Source organism: Dermacentor albipictus, chromosome 3 (assembly GCF_038994185.2).
Source record: "Dermacentor albipictus isolate Rhodes 1998 colony chromosome 3, USDA_Dalb.pri_finalv2, whole genome shotgun sequence".
NCBI classification, from domain to species: Eukaryota; Metazoa; Arthropoda; class Arachnida; order Ixodida; family Ixodidae; genus Dermacentor; species Dermacentor albipictus.
The window spans coordinates 71930118-71949903 of NC_091823.1; the positions used below are offsets into that span (position 1 = coordinate 71930118).

The window sequence follows — 19786 nt, forward strand, 5'->3', positions numbered from 1 at the left end:
TACTTGCTGCATCGTGGAATGGGCTTATGTTATTCTCCTCGATTTGGCTTCACTTTGTGAAGCATGTTCGAGTAAGTACATGTCGTGCAAGTGCAGCTTGACTGTGCCCTAGTAAGTACATGTCGTGCAAGTGCAGCTTGACTGTGCCCTTACAAACTGAGGAGACAGATGAACTTTACTGTGTCCGAACTGTCGTCGCTGGTAGCTCATCATGTAGGTATAGGAATGTACCGACGAACGTACCAAGTCATTTGTTGCGGGTAATTAGGCCTTTCCGGCAACTGTTCACAGAAGTGGCATTGAAGACACGACGTCTGAATCAAGATTTACGTGCGGGGGGGGGGGGGGGGGGGGGAGGGTGTTATTATGTGTCCACCTAGTGGACATGTCCGTTTCGTCTGCTGCTGACGTGCTGATTGGCTGGGAGCGCCTGCCTTCTCCTGACGTACACCCCAGCGCAGCCAATCAGCAGTTCAGTAGCAGACGAAATGGACATGTTCACTATAGGAGGACACTTGCAGAATAACCCACCGCTCTGCTCCTGAGTACCTCACGTATGTTCACATGGGGTTATTGGAGTATGGTCTTATGAGCATATGGTTCTTTTTTTTTTCGGTAGAATGAGTAACCACAACAGCTGGCGAGCGTCCGCTTTGCGTTCTGGAGCAGAAAACTTCGGACAAAATCGGAGGTTTCGCAGGAGTTTGAGCTCGCGCCCAAGTGACGTAAGGTGCAAGGGCCCGTATAACTCGATATCTATGAAAATATCCTTCATTTTAAGGAAAAAAATAAAGGAAAATTCGATGACGGAGATCCAATCGACGGTGCTAAAGGCGTTTCGGCTCTCGCACGGAAGCCTTTTGTGCAGACACCGGCTAATAGGGTAGCCGCGATGGGGCAAAACTTATCGCAGCCACTTATCACAGCTCTTCGGCAATGTATTTTTTAATTGATAGCATTTATAGGGACTCCCCAGGAGAATTTTAGTCGTCGCCGTCGCCGTGAGGTTCCATATAAAATGCATCAAGATCCTGCTGACGCCCCGCGCGCCTTTTGCTGCAGGTGCGAGAGAAAGCATACGAGGGTGAGCCGAGAAGGAAGGGGGCAAGACCCTCACCGTATTCCCGTGCGCCCAATCTTGGAAGCCAAACGTACCAAAGGGGAGGGGGCGTGGAGAGCGCGATATAACATTATCAAGCACGCGCCAGAGTGGCATGGGAACGGGCGTATCCTTCCCAAGCCCGACCGTCGCCGCTGATGTCTGTACGCGCGGCACAGCGCGCACACGGTGCACGAGCATTATCCTGAAAGTGATCTGCGTCAGGCACGTGCAAAGGCTGCGCGAGCTGAACTGTATGGTGACTTGATGGGCACTGTTCTCGTGTGCCTTTCGGTGATGCGTTTAAGTGACAGGCAGCACGAAGCTTCTGCTCCCCACTGTCTGCGCTGTTCATCACGCCAGCGCATCAGCGAGTGTTCCTGGTCATCGAGGGAGATCTATCTGCATGATCGCGCATGACTCCACGCTTGTTAATTTAATTACTAAGCGAATGTTTACTGCGTTCCATGCGGCCGCTAAAGCTAAGAATCTTACTTTGTGTAACTGTTGATTATTTTAATATCGCTATCATTGCTTCGCCTTTGGGGTGAAAGTGCGACGTTTAGTTAGCTGAAACAAGGCAAGACAAGCAGAAAGCTAGTTTGGCATATGCTTTTCCAAGCCCGAGAGCACCGGGCACAAGCCTTTTCTGTGGCGTACATCGGCATTCGATCACCTTTCAAGTGGTCTCATTTAACTCCGTATTCTTTGCTGAAATGAGTGTCAACAATTGATAAAGTGTACATTGAATAGTGGAAAAGTCGACGAGAATAAACACGAGAGCAAGCAAAAACTCCGAAGGCACGCGGCCATTGTCATTCATGCGAAGCATTCTTTACCTCATACCGGGCACTTTGCCATAGCTTTCTGTCTATATATATGCTAATTTCGGAAATGTTCATTAAAATTACGTGTGCGACGATGTGATTACTCGAACCAGGGTGCCCAGTGCGTTAATCCGACGCCCTACCCATTAGGCTACAGACGCATACACACTTCTTTCATGCCAGCTGGCGCTTTGAGCCAATTGGCGCGTGCGTGACGTCACGCAGCAACACTGTGCTTAGAGAGGCGAGAGAACGTGCGTGTGCGCCAGTTTTAATTAACGTCACAGGGACCCAATGATGGAACGCGCGAATTATTGTAAGCCTTACAATGATTTTTTCTCTGCGTTACGTCGCATAGCAAAAATTTGCTTGAGAAGGTGAGAGCGCGCAAGTGTTTCTAGTCCTTTCCTCGTGGAAGCTAGCACTTTGAGGCGATATGTGACACCTCTCGCCTCCCTTTCGTGATCTACCTACCCTCCCCTGTCCTTCCCTCGTGGCAGCTAGCACTCTGAGACGCAATGCGTCCCTTCGCGCGATTTCATAATCGACCTAATTTCCCCAGTCCTCGCTGCAGATGGCACTTTGAGACGCTGTGTGACACCGCATCACCTTTGTGGTAGACCTGCTTTCCCCAGTCCTTCCGTCGTGGCAGCTAGCACATTGAGACGCTATGTCCCATTGCACCCCCGTCTTCCGTTTCGACCAACTTTCCCCAGTCCTTTCCCTTGAGAACTAGCGCTTTGGAACGGAACACGTGACACTGTATCCCCGCCTTCGGGATCAACCTACTTTCCCTAGTACTTCCCTCGTGGTGACTAGCACTGTGAGACGCTATGTGGCATTGCAAACCCGCCTTCCTGATCAGTGTACTTTCCCCAGTCCTTTGCCCTGACTGGCTATAGTGCTTTCGGACGCTGTGTGATATTGTACTGCCTTCAGGATATGACATTGTTGTACTGGAACAGGTTGTAACGTTTCTTCGCCGGTATACACGAGTTCTCTTGCTTTTATAAGCAACGTGTTGCTATGCGACGTGTCGCATGTTAAGGACCATGGTAAGAGTGACAATGCCGCACACGTTCCATACCTGCGATGCGATGCGTACGTACGTCTGCACGCATCGTATTTAGTTGCATAACAGTGAATTAATCGTTTCGCGAAAGTTTCGTTTTTAATAGATGATCTCCAACATATACGTTAGATTTGCGCGGTTTTCTGTGCGTCAGAAGCTACTGTGACGAAAAAGCAGAAGAAGTGAACGTGTCATCGTGCGGAGCGTGCTAGCTGACCTGCGCGTGAAAGAAACGTCAGCGGCCTTCAGAATCTGACGACGAAGCACTCGCTGACGTCCTCACCTGGTTGCCCGATCTCACGCAAGGAATAGCCACTCGCATGACTCATGAGAGGCGCTCATTATTTACACGTATACGGCTTGATTTTCGTCGCCCGTCTACTCTCGCCAATTTCTGCGACGCCTCTGCACTGTTACCCACGTTCAAGGAAAACCAGCGGAGGTTGCTTTGAGGTATGTAAACCACCTTCGTGTGAGCCGCCACGGTAGCTTAGCATTGACTACGGCGACATGTGTTCGATTCCTGGTAGCAGCGACCGTGTTGCAGCGCTAAAAGAAACGATATAAAGATATTACGGGTATATCTAATCATGTCTGAGATATCGTTGATATTCTCGATGATATAATTATGCCATCAATTACACCACACATTATCTACTTAGTAGTCTTACCCCCGAAATTCACGGCTTAGTTTGGAGAGATACCACAGTATCGAGGTACGAGGGGGTGGGGGGGGGGGGCGACGTGGAGTCGGCGCCGTACACTTTTGTCCATCAGCAGTGCAGGAAACTTGCAATTATAAAACAGCGTCATGACTATGAGAACGATGGTAACTTGTTGACAAGAGCACATGTCTATTCTGAGTATTGTTACAAGGACAGCATAAGCACTTACAGTTTCCGTGTTCTTTAAGGCATGCATTGCTTGCGAACGAAGCAGTTCGCTTGGTGGTCGCATTGTTGGTTTTCTCTTCCCTGCTACAGGGACGGGAGTAATTGCTATCTCTAGAACAAGCCTCTCGTGTTCCTGCGATCTATAGGACTCCCACAAAGTGTTATAGATGTATCGCAATTGTTCTGGTATCGTTAAATGACGTCATTTTCCCCCCTTTCGCCCATGCAGTCACACGTCATTCCTAACCAGCATGCTGACACCACTGCAACCTTCCGGCGGCCCATCGTCGTCATTTCTCAAGATTCACTTTTTGTTGTTACACGGCTGTAAGTACACGCAAAGAAATGCAAAGTCTATTAAGAAAGTTCTATTGTCGGCCTACCCCACTGCGAGTAGTGGTGCACCGCATGTCTTAATGGTATCAGTGAACTTCGCGTGAGATAACGGCATGGAAGGGACGTGAATATCTTTTACAATAAAAAAAAATCGGCATATAAACGTGTTTCCAGAATAGTGTGTATAAATTGCCTCCCGCTTCTATTCTGTATTACGAGGCTATGATTGCGCTCTCGCATCCTTGTTCATGCCTTCCAGAAAATGAGCATCGGGCGGAAAACGAAATTCCTCTCTGCTTTCTTCCCTTCACGCGCAGCATTCGCCAGCGTGAAGCCGTTCGAGGGCTTGTTCGCCATCTGGCTGGGCGCCTCACCTACGGTGATCGGCCTCGTAACCTTCGCGGTGTGCGTGCTGAGGTTGCCGTTGAAGGTCGTCATCTGCCTGCTGGCCGACGTGCGCTACAACATCTGTATACTGATCGCGCTAGCCGCTTTCGCCGAGGGCTCCCTGAGCTTGTACATGAGCTTCATGCGGCCCACACACACGCGGCGTACGCATGTCGTCGAGTTGAGCACCAACTACTCGAACGCCGCGGGCTCGCGGATCATCTGCTTCCCGCTCCGGCTGAAGGACATGCCGAGCGGGTTGGGCGCCTCGGAGCTGACGTGCCGGCTTAGCTGCGGCTGCACCGACGACCCGGCCAAGTACCCGACCATAAACAGCGTACTGAACAGTAGTTTCCTCTACGAGCACCAGGGGCGCTGCATGTCGTCGCGGAGCTTCGACGAACTGCTCCGGGACTACTACTGCGAGATATCCAACGAGTACGCGTGCCGGATGCAGTGCAGGCCCGCGGACGATGCGCTCTCGGGAGGCGCTCTCTGGAACTACGCCGCGGCGTACGCGCTCTCGGGCCTTGCCATGTCCTCGATGACACCGCTCTCGGACGCCGCGGCCTTCTTGGTCATTGACAGGACCGGGAAAGAGCTGGCCGCGGTGTACAGCAGCTACCGACTCTGGGGCGCCGTGGGATCGGGAGTCGTGGCCGTGGCCGCGGGCTACGCGAACGAGCGCAGCGGCGACTCGTTCGGAGCCCTGGACTTCACGTCGGGCTTCTACATCAACGCCAGCCTCAGCACGCTGGACATGATCACCATCCTGTACGTGGCGATTCCGCGCCGAATGCGCAGGGAAGAGTACGTGGAGGCCGTCGACTCGCTACTCGCCTCGCCGCGCAGCGTGCTGCTCCTGGTCACGCTGTTCGTGGTCGGCTTCCTCTCGCCTGTCTGCTCGCTGCTGGGTTTCGTCTACCTCCAGGACCTCGGTGCCGGCCATACGCTCGTGGGCATCGTGGTCGCGGCGCAGTGCCTCCTGGGCCAGCTGCTGTCCCTGTCGGCGGCGGAGGTGTTCTTCAAGCGGCTCGGGCAGGGCGTCGTACTGAGCGTCACTCTGGGAGCGAGCGCGGTCCGCTGCTTGGCGTTCGCGTTGGCGCAGAGCACGTGGCACGTGATCCCCGCCGAGCTGGCCTACGGCTTCTGGTACGGCCTGTTCTGCGCCTCCAGCGCGGCCTACGCCTGCAACGAGGCCCATCTCGTGGCGCAGGCGACGGTGCAGTGCATTCTGGGGGTCGCCCTCGAAGAATTCGGTACGCCTGAAATAGCCTCTACAGGCACGAGACCATCCTCGAAAGTACTTGCTGCGTCCCTCACGTTTCCTCGTAGGCGAAATAGTGCGAAGATGCGCTATGCAAGTATAATACGTGGGATGTCTGGGACGTAATGATAGAAAAGTTATAATTATGGAGTAAACGAAATAATTGTTCATCATATACGTAGTATATTGTAAATTTGGTCCACAATATATCATACTGAAGCAGTAGTTGCTTGCCTTTGCTCATCAAGAAGATAAGAAGGCGTAGAGGATGTCGTCATTAACTGAGTGAGTGATGAAACGTCTTTCTTAACCTAAATGAAAAAAAAGAAAATTGTATCCATGACCTAAGGACCTAGACATTAAGACATTTATTAAGGACGTAGTGCTCCTTATAATACCTAGGATGCTCGTGTAGACGGGCCTGCCATTACATCTGCAGCATTATTTAGAGATCTCGTCATTCGCACCGCCATTAACTGGAGTGATGATATCGCCAAGATGGATTGTCCGAAAATTATTTAATTATCAAAATTATTTCTACGAGCTTGAGAGCTACTAGTAACTGGTGAAAGAAGTAAGTATCATACATTGTGTAATCTGACAGACTGCTGTTAGAGACGGCCATCAATGCCATAGTTGCTAGTGCTTGTCCATGTCTCTCACTACGTCCTTGTGTTGAATTTCGCGCAGTACATTTATTTCCTAGCGATGCTTACTGAACCTGCCTAATGTGCTGGGGGTGTATTAGCTTAAGATGAGCTGTCTGAGAGCTCCCAGATTTTCTTGATAAATTTTACTGCCTCTGCAGTTGCCTACGACCACTTATGATGGTCATTACAAAGCAAAAAGAAAAAAGAAAATCGTAATGGACGCAGCGCGACCAAGACATCGATGCGATAACAAAAATACGATATGTTACGTTGTCAGCTTGGCATATAAAACATTGCTCCTTTAGTTCGTGCGGCAGTCCATTTAAAGATGCAAGGTTTATTACAATTTATTCTTACCCGGCTACTTGTATTGTTTTTCTTTTTTTTCTTTTAAGGAGCCGGACTAGGCAGCCTCGTCGGCGGACTCTGCTTCACTCATGTTGGGCGAAGGCAGACCTATCTGTACTTTCTCGCGATCTCGCTGGCCTACACCCTCCTGCACATTACACTGGAGATGTACATCGCTTCGATCGAAAAGCCAGGTGAGCGACTGTCGCTTATACAGGCTTCGGCATTTCAGGAGCTCGTCCTTCACGTGCCACTGCTTGAAAGAGACTGAAGAGGACCTATCTAGTTGTAGCCACCGTGACGTATTGCTGATAGTTCGATAAAAATTGAGGAGCCATTCCATTCTGTGAAAGTGGATGACCAGCGAAGCTGTAGTATATCACACTGGGTTAGAAAGGAGTAAATGTATTATTTTCAACATTTGCTAATAGCAGTGACGATAGCTTTGTGATTACTGTGATTTACACTGCTTGGTTCGGTTACAACCTTAGACAGAATCGTGGTCAAAGTTAAATCTATACAAGACTGTTGTTGAGTAGTCGAGTGACTTGGATTCGTGTGGTACTTCAAAGCAAACTTTTCTAGCACAAACTGCGTAAACCATTTCTTTTCCGGTTTTGAAACATCCACATCGAAATCTCCAACGATGATCACAGGGGTAGTGTCATCACGACTAACGCATGCAAAGTGCGTGGTCTTGAACTTCTCGATATCCCACTTGGGTGTGCCTGGAGATGTATGCACAGCGGATTGTGCATACATTTGTCCTCTTGCGAGTCAAGAGGACAAATGCACGTACATTTTGTCTTTTGCACATATGGCAACGCCTCCTGCTCGTGAGTCCGTGTGCTGTTCCTAAATGACTTGAACCTTACGGGGCTATGAGCCACTGAATTTTTTGCTTGCTTAGTGGGGTATGAGCCATTACTTAAGGGGGTATGAGCCATTGATAATGTTAGTTTCTGACGACGCACACGAAAAAATACGTGAAACCCTAGCCATATGCAATTGCACTGTAAAAGTGGACAGTTCATCCGAAGGGCGAAACATTGAAAGCAATAGGAAGACATAGCGCTGCGCTGCAGCTCCTCAGATGGTGGTGTAAGAATACGTGGGAGCGTCATGTTGGAGTGACATAGCACGCGAGACAGCCTACTGCTGCGCAGAAGAAGCAACACCCTGGCAGCTATTACACGTCCCAGAGAGAGATATGTTCTTGCATTGGGGAGGTGAAAGATGGGCTTAAGCGCAACGCAGTAACTGTGTCTCAATAGACGACATCTCAGCCGCGCTCTACAAGGGGGTGGGGAGACAAAGGCGGGAAACAGCAGTAGCAGCAGCAGCAGGGATGTCTAGGCGCGCCAGGGGATGGGCTCAGAGACGGTCGGCAAAGCCGGAATTCATCGGAAAAAGTCAGCAGGGCACGGAACAGCACCCTGTGAACAAAGCTGCAACTAGAGGGCTGCAGAATGTGTTCCACAGCCGAGCAAGGTGGGCTATGCTGGTGATAGACCCTCGCGAAAGATGTTCGCGCTGCAGCAGTTACGGGGCGCTCGCAGAGCAGGTACTGTAGAGTTCCCAGCGCGTCGCAGTCTCTGCAGAAGGGGAGGGCCGCCACCGCGGAGGCGTTGGATAAGGAAGAATTGCGATCGTTCCCCACTTGCGGCAAGTTGTCTTTCCACCACTTTCATTGCCATTACTTTATAATTTATTTAATTCAGTTAGTAAGTACAAGTAATTTCCCCTATGTTTTCCTTGGTGTCCTTGTTGGATTGTCAAGAAATAGTTTATAATATTAGCGGGGCCAGACGATTTCGCGGTGTCTAATTCAAGGACTTGGTTGAGAATACCTTCTGCTGATATTGTGACGTTAGGAATGGAGCAAGAAGAGAAAGTGTTTAACAAGGGCATCGTTGCGTTGTCAGTAGGGAATACGGAATGGAAATACGCATTAAATACATTAGAAATTCATACTGGGTCACTGACAGCTTCATTAGCTATTATAACGAAAGATGAAGAAGGCTTAGCAGGTTAGGTAGACAGCCAATATTTACGCAGGCTTTCTTTTAGCAAGTTCGGAAGTTGCACTTAAAGTAATATATCTTTGCATCCGACGAGGTGGCTAAGCGGCTATGGTGTTGCGCCGCTGAGTACGAAGTGGCGGAATCAAATCCCGGATGTGGCGGCAACATCTCGATGGGGCGAAATGCAAAAAACGCCCGTGTCCCTTACCTTGGGGGAACGTCAAAGATCCCCTGGTGGTCGAAATTGATTTGGAGTCACCCACTACGGCATGCCTCATAATCAAATTGTGGTTTGGGCACGTAAAACCTCAGAATTAAATTCAAATTTCCTTGGCCGGGTCCGACTTGCAGTGAAGATCTTCTTTTGCTGCAATAAATCAGGCAAAGCTTTTAGGGTGGACAAATGATTTAGAGTGTCTTAATCTTCTGTAGTATCTTTCTATTCATCCATGGTGGGGCGACACATTTTTTTTTGTTTTCAGAGGGACAAAGCGCTGAATACATTTTCTAATATTATATTCGAAATTGGAGACGAGAGTATCAACATCGCAGTTGTGGCTGAGGTTGCTGAGCTTATTAAAGGAAAAAGCTAAATGATCGAGAATAGACGTCATCTCCATGATAAAAGTAATAAAATATAGTTAAATGTATACGTGACTTCGAAACCGGAAAAGGAAGGGAAAACAATACAGAATTCTGTGGTCCGAAATTACATCAATAATTTCACACTGACAATAATTATCTGCAAGACTTGAATTCTAAAATACAAGATCAAGAAGATTATTCTTCCTTGTGGGACCTTGGACGATTTGTATTAGCTTGCAGGACAAAGGGAGGTTAATAAGTCCACCTGCCAGAAAGGCGTCACGTCGAAAAGAAGCGTGTGTATCTCAGTCGGCGTCTGGCACGTTAATGTCTCCCACAAGTATAACATTCTAAATGTCTAAGTTGTGTTTGTGCACGAATTCATAGAGCACATGGATACTGTCAATAGAAGAAACAGGAGGGTGGTAGAAGATAGACAGTCTTAAAGTTTGCTTACGAAAGTAAACTTTGCACCACAAATATTTAATATTAGAAGACCAAGAAATGGCAGAGAAGCTCAGTCCCGACCGGAATAAAAGAGCGACACCACCTCCTTTGCAATTTTTTCTTACCTAACATACAGCGACAAAACCGGAAGGTGTAAATTCGAAGTCTAGTATAGCATCATGTAGCCAGGTTTCAGTTATGCTGACTATATGCGGCGAACGCGGAGTTGTTAGTGACAGTGACAGCTTCGTCGCTATGCTTCTAGAACTTAGATACTATCTATCTCCATCGGAAACATTAGAGATATTGTCAGGGACTGGATTAATTGCTGTTTGTCGCTGCAGTCGAGTGGTAGACAATAAGAGGGTCCAACAGCATCGTTGATTGCAACATTCGCAGGAACTTCCTTGAGAGAGACGGGGGTAGTCAGCGGACAGACGCGGACGATGAAGTAGGTTCAGTGGTATCATTCACAGGACTGTTAGAAGGTTCATCCCCGAGGTAATGAAAGCTGTCAGTGAAAACATGGTCGTACCGGAGCTTCACAATTGCGCAATCACTTCGAAATGACGTGGTAGCATTCCAGAACTGTTTACGTAGAAACCGTACTCTCTATAGCATAAAAATCCTCAAAAAATATGAAGAGGTGCGCCCTTTAGTCGTCACAGCGTGTGCCGGCTGAACCAGCGCACTGAACAACACAAAGCGGAGAGACACAAAAATACACGACACTCGCTGCTCTCGCAACTACTTTATTCCTGAAAAAAAAAAAAACACTTCATATTTATATACCCTTGCACCTTCGGGCTTGAAAGATAGGCAACATACCTAACACGGAGTGCTCTTATCGTTCCAACCCTAACACGTTAATTTTTTTTACCCACCCTGAAATAACCATCGAATCAACGGTACTCATAAATAAAATAAATACATAATACAGAAAGCATCAACTTGCCCACTGAGCGAAAAAGCCGGCGTCTGTAGTAGCTAAACGGCACCTAAATTGCCAATAGCTGCGACGCTGTCATGCGCGCGCCATGATGGAGCAGGGCAGGCGGAAAACACCAGCTGCTGCACTGTACCGCCAAGTGTGTCGTGAGGGAAGAGGGCATCGCCACGACGCCACGTCACCATCGCAAGCCTGTGTTATCCGTGCGTTCCTTCTCCGCGCTAGCTGCCTCCTACGTTCGATCTCTGCCTCGGTAATCGCCGTAAAGAAAGTAATGTATTAAAACAGAATATATTCGAACGAAATAACCGTGGCGCCAGTGAGTTTCGAACCTACGACGTTACCGCTCGGAAGCCCAGTGTCTTGGCCGCTGGGCTAAACCGGCGCCTTCCAGATAACAGGCCTTGTTCACTCTGCTTTATGACATCACGCTACTTGTATTTCCATTGCCGAATCCGGTGTTACGAAAGCGGTGACGTCAAAATTGCCGCTGTTTACTCGGGAGCGTGTCCCTATGAGCTTCTATGGCAGTCGGGCAAAGTAGCGTGACATCACGTATCGAAGTGCACCGACCTTGTGCTCTCTAGGAGGCGTTGGCCAAGCGTCTCAGCGCGCTCGCTTGCCCGCGAGGAGTTCGTAACTCAAAGGACCGCCTAGTGGTGTTTAATTGGACATTAATGCTCTCGCATTCATAACTCGTAAGAAGTGCTCGGGTGGCCTCCAATTTTATTATTAATAAATTTATTCTAGTGCTCTTCCAAAAAGGGGACTTCCTGATGGCTCAGTAGAACAGATGCTTGACTGATACAACACTGTTTTTTTTTTTGTTGGATGTGGAAGGCTTCTACTATTTCCCTAGTCAGCTCATCCTTACGCTGAGAAACAATTGTAGCTTCACTGAAAAGCGGCAAGCACCTACATTGTGAACAACACCCTTTTATGTGGTAATGAATGCATGAATGAATGAATGAATGGGGGAAACATCCAAAAAAGTGACGTTAGAGACGTCTCCATTTTGTTTCGTTACTTCATATACCTAGCGAAACATGGACACGGTTCTTCCTGCCTACCGGCGCGTAAGACGTACGTGATTGCAGTCCCCACACGGGACAGCTCCCTCTAAGTAATGGACAGTAATCTTAAAACAATATAAATTATGGGGTTTTACGTGCCAAAACAACGATCTGATTTGAGGCACTTCATAGAAGGGGACTCCGGAATAATTTCGACCACCTGGCATTTTGCCTCCATCGAAATGCGGCCGCCGTGGCCGGGATTCGACCTCGTGCTTAGCAGCCCAACACCATAGACACTAAGCACCGTGGCGAGTAACAGTAATGTTCAAGTGACGGTTTCGCAGCGCTGCGAGCGCCCGAAGGACCAGTGTCCTCACTGGCGTTATGTTTTTAGCTTCCACCTTTTTTTAGTTTTCCACAGGTTCATTTCGTTTTTGGTCAAATATAATACCGTGAATTGAAACGAAATTCTGCGTCTCATAACCTGCTGGACTCTCACGACAGCTTGGTTGACTCGATAACGAATCTCTTCCCGATTGCAGCTGGGAAAAGCGACCAGGTCACGTCCCCTTGGAAGACGCCCACTCCCTGCGTACGCTCGGTTACGGCTGAGCAGTGCACGGACCGGATGACGCTGGAGATCTCGGAGATACACGACCACGCAGGCATCATGGCTACGGAAACTGGCTCGCACGCGGCCCCGGGCCACCCCTACCTCGACGCGTCTACGGCCAATAGTGCCGGGGTCAGCGTGGCTCCCAGCCAGCTCACCCTGGCGTTCCCGCAAGCCAGAACGGAAGACGACGCCTCGCACCAGGAGTACCTGAGGGACATGATGGGCAAGCCGGAAACCCCACCCGACGGCGACCAGCCCGGCCACCACGACGATGGCGCTGCGCCCCAGCCACCCGAGGGCGCGAACTGCCATGAGCAGCCGCCACAGGGTCAGTGTGCACGCCTATGTTCCACAGTGCCCAACGAGAACTTGACGACTGGCAGGTGCAGAATTACTGCGGGAATGATTTCCTCTATTGATTCCTTTCTATTCGTTAGCATTGTACAGGCCACTCGACGGGCCCTAAATTGAAGGTGTGGACGCGTTATGAGACGGGTATGTCTCGGACGCCGTGTGAAGGCGCGAGTGGGGATGTCCTGACGGCGCTGCGTGATATGCGTCACCGGGCATATTTTTTATGCGGTTCGCAATGAATGAATGAATGATTGAAATTGTTTATTAGCCATCCTGTACATTTACGGGGCCGATCCCGGAGGCATTGTAATCCAAGGCGTGATTGGGATGATGCCAGCGTGGGACATGTGTCATCGCAAGAGATTTAATGCGAAACCATTATAGAGATCATAAAGGCCTTCGGCGATGTCGGCCTGAAAGTTACGGAACGGGGAAGGAGCAGTAGAGCGTTGTGTCGTACGAGGCACGTGGTAGAAGTGGCCGTGGTTGAGCCGGTGGGCTCTCCTGAACGCTGCACTAAATGGAGGTGCTTTTAACACAGCAATATTGATGGATTATGACTGGATGGTACATTATAGGACGCCATAATGGAATTGCATTGCAGCCACTCAGGTATAAATAACATTGAGTGTGAGGCACAGGTGGTGGTTACAGGTTTGCGGAATTCCACGCTGGGTTGCAGGAGTTGATGATCACGCGATATGGCGGTGGTGTGACAGGAAATTCGTAATACGAAGGAGAGTTTCATACAGAGATCGGCAGACAATCGTAGATACTCAATTTTTCATTCCTATCAATCCTACCAATTTCCTATTGTCCATCTGTCGAACGGAATGGAAGTATTCGTGCATTACAGACATCAACTTCGCACAATGACCTGTGTATCTCCCTCAATTTGTTCGAAATCACCTGAAAAAAAAAGTTGACAGTCACGTTATCTTGCGCTAAAAAAGATGAAGGCGAAAGACTGCGCACTCACGAGACATTCAGTATTTCACTTGGCATTCTCATTCGAATGCGTTGTTACTTCCTTTCTTTTTCTCCCTCCAAAGGTCGTGGGTACAAGTGCCTTAATTAACTATATCTTAATTAATTATGACCTTATTAACTTCGCCTTAACACCAAAGGTCACGGGTTCAACCATGAACGGTGACACCATAAATTTTGGTGCCATTGAATTTTGGTCCTACCAAAGGGCGCAGGTTCGAATCCCACCAAAGGTCGTGGATTCGACTCCCACCAATGGTCGTGGCGACCGACCATCAGTGGTGGCACCGCCAGTTCTGGTGCCATTGAATTTTGGTGCCAAACGCCGGACGGCCAATTTTTCGATAACGCCGGACAACGGATTTTTGGACCCATGATGCACTTAAGGCTTTCGCCTTAAGAAAGCAAGCGAGATTCTTCGCACGTCTCGCAATACTTACATCGGCGTTGAGATACGTTGACAATTGCTTCTGGGCGTGCATATCTATATTGTAACTTATCACAGTCGGTGCCAAGTCTTCGGAGGCGGTGTGGAAAAGTGTGGGGACCTAAAGGCCTATTATAGGGTGCAATAATACGGTACAACAATGGAGGCCTAAATATAGGGTAGCAAATAAACCACGCGCATGTTGAAACACACAGACACGAAGATCAGGCAAGTCCATGTCACTCTCATGGTACATCTGAGCGATCGCAGAGCCAAAGTTTCCTATAATAACTTTTGTATAGGGAACTCCGTCCCCCCCGGGTTTTTTTTAACACCGCTTCACTCAACGCCTCACCTCCACCCAACAAATTGGACGACAACGCCGCCCTTCGTCAAAAGCGGTTATTCACTATTCGTGGCAATTATCGAGAAGCACAGCGCGTTCTTCACTCGAGGGGTGGCGCTCTGATCGTTTGAATACACGCAGGTGTGGACGGCGCCCCGTTCGCTCATGCTTCGGCACGTTTGAGGACTCCATTTCACTCTCGGAGATAGCAAGGTCAGGCAGCTGAAGCTTTGCCGCAAGTCTGCAGGAATAATTAGGCAGTCGCTCTCGAAGGTTGTGTCGTACTCGGATGTTGGCAGGGACAGAGACCCGGGTCGCGATTTTGTAGCGGTTACTCCCGCTGATTTTAATACACCACTCTCAGCATCCGCCAGTCGCCGCCGGCCTGCTGATGCCATTGATAACGCGGCCGGAGCGTCCTCCTGAGTACTGACTAAAAACAGAAAGCATGAAAAGTAATTGCGTCCAAAGAAGGTATCGGTACAAAATCGAGGCCGCTTCTACTGATTGCCTCTTTAGCTGTCTGGTCACCATGAAAACAAGGAAAGACTCGGAACGTCACACACTATATTGATAGTCCAGAGTTATACGATAGAGAACGAGCGAGAGAAAGAGAAAGAAACGGGTAACGACAAACTCAAGCAAAATGAAATGTGAATAATTGATCTAGAATCGTACGTGAACGGAAGGCATTCGGAACATTCTAGCATTTAAATACACGCGACGTGTTCTGTCAGGCTGTGTTTTTTAGGCTTCCGCCGGTTTTCGTTTTTTCAGCGCACGCAAAACCTTATTAACGCCATCTCCTCCTGCTCGATGTAGGTCCCCCAGCGGTCGACGAGAAGACCGCGCACGTCCTGCGCGTACCGGCCACCGACGTGGGCACCTCCGCGGTCGGCGGCGGCAAGGACGTCTTGAGCACGGACGGGCAAAGCAGCCCGCGTCCCTGCGCCGCCGAGGTTGCGAGCTCGAATAACGCGCCGCTGAAGTACAGCGGCTTGGACGGTCACAAGGAGACCGAACGCTCGTCCAACGGGCAGCATTCCAGGCAGAAAAAGTCGAAGCGCCGCAAGACCAAGGGCGTCGACAAGACTGAGCGCCGGAAGAAGAAATCCTTCCGCGAGGAAGGGAACCGAGAACCACAGCACAGGAAGCAGCCGGCGCCCGAGTTTTACAGCCCTCAGCACAAATCCGGAAAAGGGGGCTCCAAGGAAGAAAGTAGCGCGGCGGCGAACACCGACCGGAAAAAACATTAGTCGTTAGATATATATTTTTTAATCACCTGATCTGTACATAGTATTGAATGCTCTTGCTGTATACGTTGCTTATACTGTATATGAGATACACGCCATGTCAACTTCGTACTGCAGCGGTGTCCCTCGTTGGCGATCTGTATACGCCAGGCGAACGGCTAATGGGCATTTGTTGCGTATGACTTGCGAGTGGCGAGCGAAGGCCTACGAACTGAAACACTCGAAAATTGGTGCCGGTTGCACGCGCGACATGGTTAGCCTGGTGTGCGAGTAGAAAAGAACGCAAACGTTGCGCTTTCTGCGTCGGGAGTGACGCAGCACTTCGTCTGTCTACGTGCGCGTGCATGTGCCGAGATGGAAATCTTTTGAGAATGCGTCGTCCATTAGATTGTCTTTGTTATCTGTATAGCTGCGTTTAGCAACGAAGCCTGCTCATTTTCTATCGTGTGCAACTGCTAGGCCTATTTTACAGCTGTTACTTTAATAAACAATTGAGTTCTTTGCACATTCGCGTTAAGGTTTCAATAGCTTACGCGCACTGTGATCGCACCATTGTCGCACGTGGCCAGGACCGGCTGCCATATTTGGTAGCTTCGTACAATTACTAGAGGGAACTGGGGCATTAATGCCTACGGGAGCTGTACGCAGAATGCTTGAGCCAGAATGGGAATGGCGATTAGTACGTGGATTTCGCCTATAGACTTCTTCCTTCTGGCTTTGAGTGACTTCGCAGAGTCATTATTTTCGACAAGGTACTGCACTGTAAGTAGTAACAGTTAAGTTGTTCGGCGACAGTATTCGAACACAGGACCTCGAGCACGCAAGGCCGATATGGAAACCATTACACAACGAACGCACGTACGAGCGGAACTGTTGAAATTCGCAGCGCTTATGCGTATTCGCAGAGTCTTGTTGCTTTTTGCATTTAAAGAAAATGCAGATTGCTTTAAAATTTTGGCGAGAAAAGGCACATAAAGCGCGATAAATGAAGCCACAAGAACGTCTGAAGCCACAAGCAAGAACACTATAGACAAATCCATGTACTAAACTTCATTACCATGGTGGCATAACAATCGCAGTGCCAGTGTTCTCTCAAGTAATTACAATACGAAACTGTATGCTTGGCGTAGCCTAATAACCATAGGGTTTCTCACTAGAAACTGTACGCTAATAACTTTCTCGCATGCTTGTGGCAATCCTATAATGCGTACAGAATTCGCGCCTTGCATCTTTGGCGACGGCGGTTACGATGGGCTTTCACCGCAGGTGGGAACATTTCAACGCATGGTGCACTGTGACAAGGTCAGTATTGCGCTTTCATGTTGATCCAAGCCGTAAACATGCATAGCCGTAAAGAAAAAAAAAAGACGTACTTTCCCTTATTTATGTGACTTCCTTTTAACGCCCAGCCTCAGTTAACAATTGTGCGCGTGAGAAACTTTATTTAGTCGTTAGGTAAACCACCTAACGTTTCAACATTCCTGAAGGCTGGTTATGAAGGGGCGAGTTTGCGCGCGCATTTCACATGCATGGCTTTTAATAGTACGCGCCTCTGCGACAACATTGTTTCAGAATTGTGCAAGCGCTTCCTTTAGCACTTCGCGGTGATACAAAATTGAAATACAATGTACTCCACAGCAAATTTTTGGGAATGGGTGTCTGTTTAACTTATGCTACTCTCAAAATTCGAAACAAGTCAGCATGCGTCGAGCGTTTCGTTTGTCCTTACATTGCCTCTGAGGTTGTCTCTGTTGAAATTGGACTTCGACAGAAGGCCTGGAGAAATAATTCAGGAGAAAACGGAAATGCGAGGAGGAGACAGAAACACGTGAATTAAAGCGACGTAATTTACGAAACCCTTTTCTGTTGTGGTCGAGCGATTTGGAAAGCACACGGTCAAGGCCTAATTCTACATGGGTGCACTGTTTACAACTCGGCCACTTTCGGCCATTAATTAGAGCGAATGCCTAATTTCTGATGCTACCCGCAGTGTTGTCTCTAACGGAGCAACATGTGATCACGCAGATACAAAATTACTTGATACTGTATGTAGAATGGTGTTGCGGACAAATATTGACCACAAATAAATGTCCTCCTTTTTCTCCTTCTTCAAACGGTGTGCTTGTCCATTACCCGCTTTCAGAGTACATCTCTCTAAAGGTGTCTATTCTGACATTTGTTCTTTGTACTCTTGCGAGAAAACGGTTGTTTCATAGTTTTCATCGCGTACTTGGCCACATGCTTAGTGAGGCACTTTCAATTCAAGGGTTTATGAATGCGAATTTGTGGTGCGTAAATTTCTGGCTCCCGACGTTGCCATTTCTCTACTACAGCGACACCTCTCACTGTGTAAGGGAAGAAAGGGGTCGCAACTCCTTTGTGTGGAACGCAGAAACGCAGCGTTAGAAGACGCGACAATATATGCAGGTAAATAGACATAAACACTACGTTGTGTGCTCTTTTATCCGTAAGAGCCACGCCATAATGATAAATGCGTGCACTTGTTATTCCGAGCAGTGTCGGTTTTTTGCCTTCGTATTTATTCTCTTGACATGTTTATTAGGAGCAGTGTCGGTTTTGCACCTTCCTATTAATTCTATCGACATGGTTATTCGGAGCAGTGTGTCGGTTTAGAACCTTCCTATTTATTCTATTGACATGGTTATACGGAGAAGTGTTGGTTTTGCATCTTCTTATTCATTCTGTTGACATGGTTTAATACGAGAGGTTGGCTCCTTTATGTGGCATCAGCTACAGTTCTTCGCTTGGTGAAAGAAATTAAAAAAGCTGTCGCAAATTGTGTTAATTTTGTCACAAATGTGTCACTATATACAATCAAGCAGCATGAACACGACGGTCTGCACATGAGTCCAGGAACCCTCAGAATATGAACACGTATACGGTTGCACATGTAGCTACAAGTGCTTCGAGTTGTTCGAGACACACACCTAGAGGTACTCAGTTTCGTAAACGAGTGCACGGCGCGTATGTGCGCATATATGACATACTACATGATGATTTGGACATATATGTCAGAGAGAGAGAGAAAGAGAGAGTGAGAGAGATTTACAGAAAGGTAGATAGGCCGGCCTGAGCTATGGCTTGCTCTGGCCTGCTACTCTACACTGGGGAAAATGGGTGGGTCGCAAAATGAATGATGAATAATAAGGGAAAGTACACCACGATGTGAAAGGAAATAAAAGTACACCACGTTGTGGCCGCACTAAAGCCATGTGTCTAGCCCAGTGGCTTGTAGAAACGATATATATACAGCCACTCTTGTAACTATGGTTGTGCCGTAGGCTTCAGACCAAGGACTTAGAACAAGCTCATCAGAAAGCAGTCTCTTGTCGATGTGTACCAAGAAACCTGCTGCCATCGTTCTCCCAACTACGCGGGACAAACGCAAAACACGCGCGCAAGTGCCTCTACGCAACTGGCAGTGTTCGTGATTCCGACCAGTGTCACTGTAAGTCTGTCAGAGCACCCTAAAATGTATTATACACGTAAGATATTTTTCTCGGCAGCCACGGGCCAATTGTCTTTTTCACGTCGAATGGTTAGTCGATCTAATAGTACTGAATCTTTTCTCAGCGTTCTCTTTTTGTCATCTAGCGCTGCGTATGTGGCACCACTAAACGAATAGCCCGCCAATCAACCCCGGCTTTATGTGGAAGCACCTGCTTGTATCTACATTTGCTTCGTTTACGGAAAGTACACGGCATCCGCAGTCGCTCTTGCAAAAGCGCTATCCATCGCTCGGAGCGTATAGAACAAAACGAGGCAGTCATATTGTGATTTTATATTTTCTTTAACATTCCCATATTGCGTCAAGAGAGGAAACTACGAAGCGCTCACGTGAGCATATAGACATTGATTATTTGCTAGTCATTAAAAGATGTC

General features: G+C 48.4%; 1 protein-coding gene across 2 annotated transcripts; it reads left to right on the plus strand.

Moving 5' to 3' along the window:
- The first annotated feature begins 3170 nt into the window (after positions 1–3170).
- LOC135900694 (uncharacterized) lies at positions 3171–16388 on the plus strand. Of its 2 annotated transcripts, XM_065430230.2 has the most exons (6): positions 3174–3451; positions 4121–4218; positions 4545–5873; positions 6927–7073; positions 12443–12844; positions 15453–16388. In XM_065430230.2, exons 2-6 carry the CDS (start codon positions 4143–4145, stop codon positions 15884–15886), a joined length of 2388 nt encoding a protein of 795 aa, XP_065286302.1. In that variant the 5' UTR covers positions 3174–3451; positions 4121–4142; the 3' UTR covers positions 15887–16388. The 2 variants fall into 2 exon arrangements, with proteins under 2 accessions (XP_065286303.1, XP_065286302.1); XM_065430231.2 differs by lacking the exon at positions 6927–7073 and having other exon boundaries at positions 3171–3451.
- Positions 16389–19786: the final 3398 nt, after the last annotated feature.

Coding starts and splice junctions, on each gene's coding strand:
- LOC135900694 (XM_065430230.2), top strand. CDS start 4,143: ATGCTGACACCACTGCAACCTTCCGGCGGCCCATCGTCGTCATTTCTC. Junction 7,074..12,442: donor CGCTTCGATCGAAAAGCCAG/GTGAGCGACTGT, acceptor TCCCGATTGCAG/CTGGGAAAAGCGACCAGGTC. Junction 12,845..15,452: donor CCATGAGCAGCCGCCACAGG/GTCAGTGTGCAC, acceptor TGCTCGATGTAG/GTCCCCCAGCGGTCGACGAG.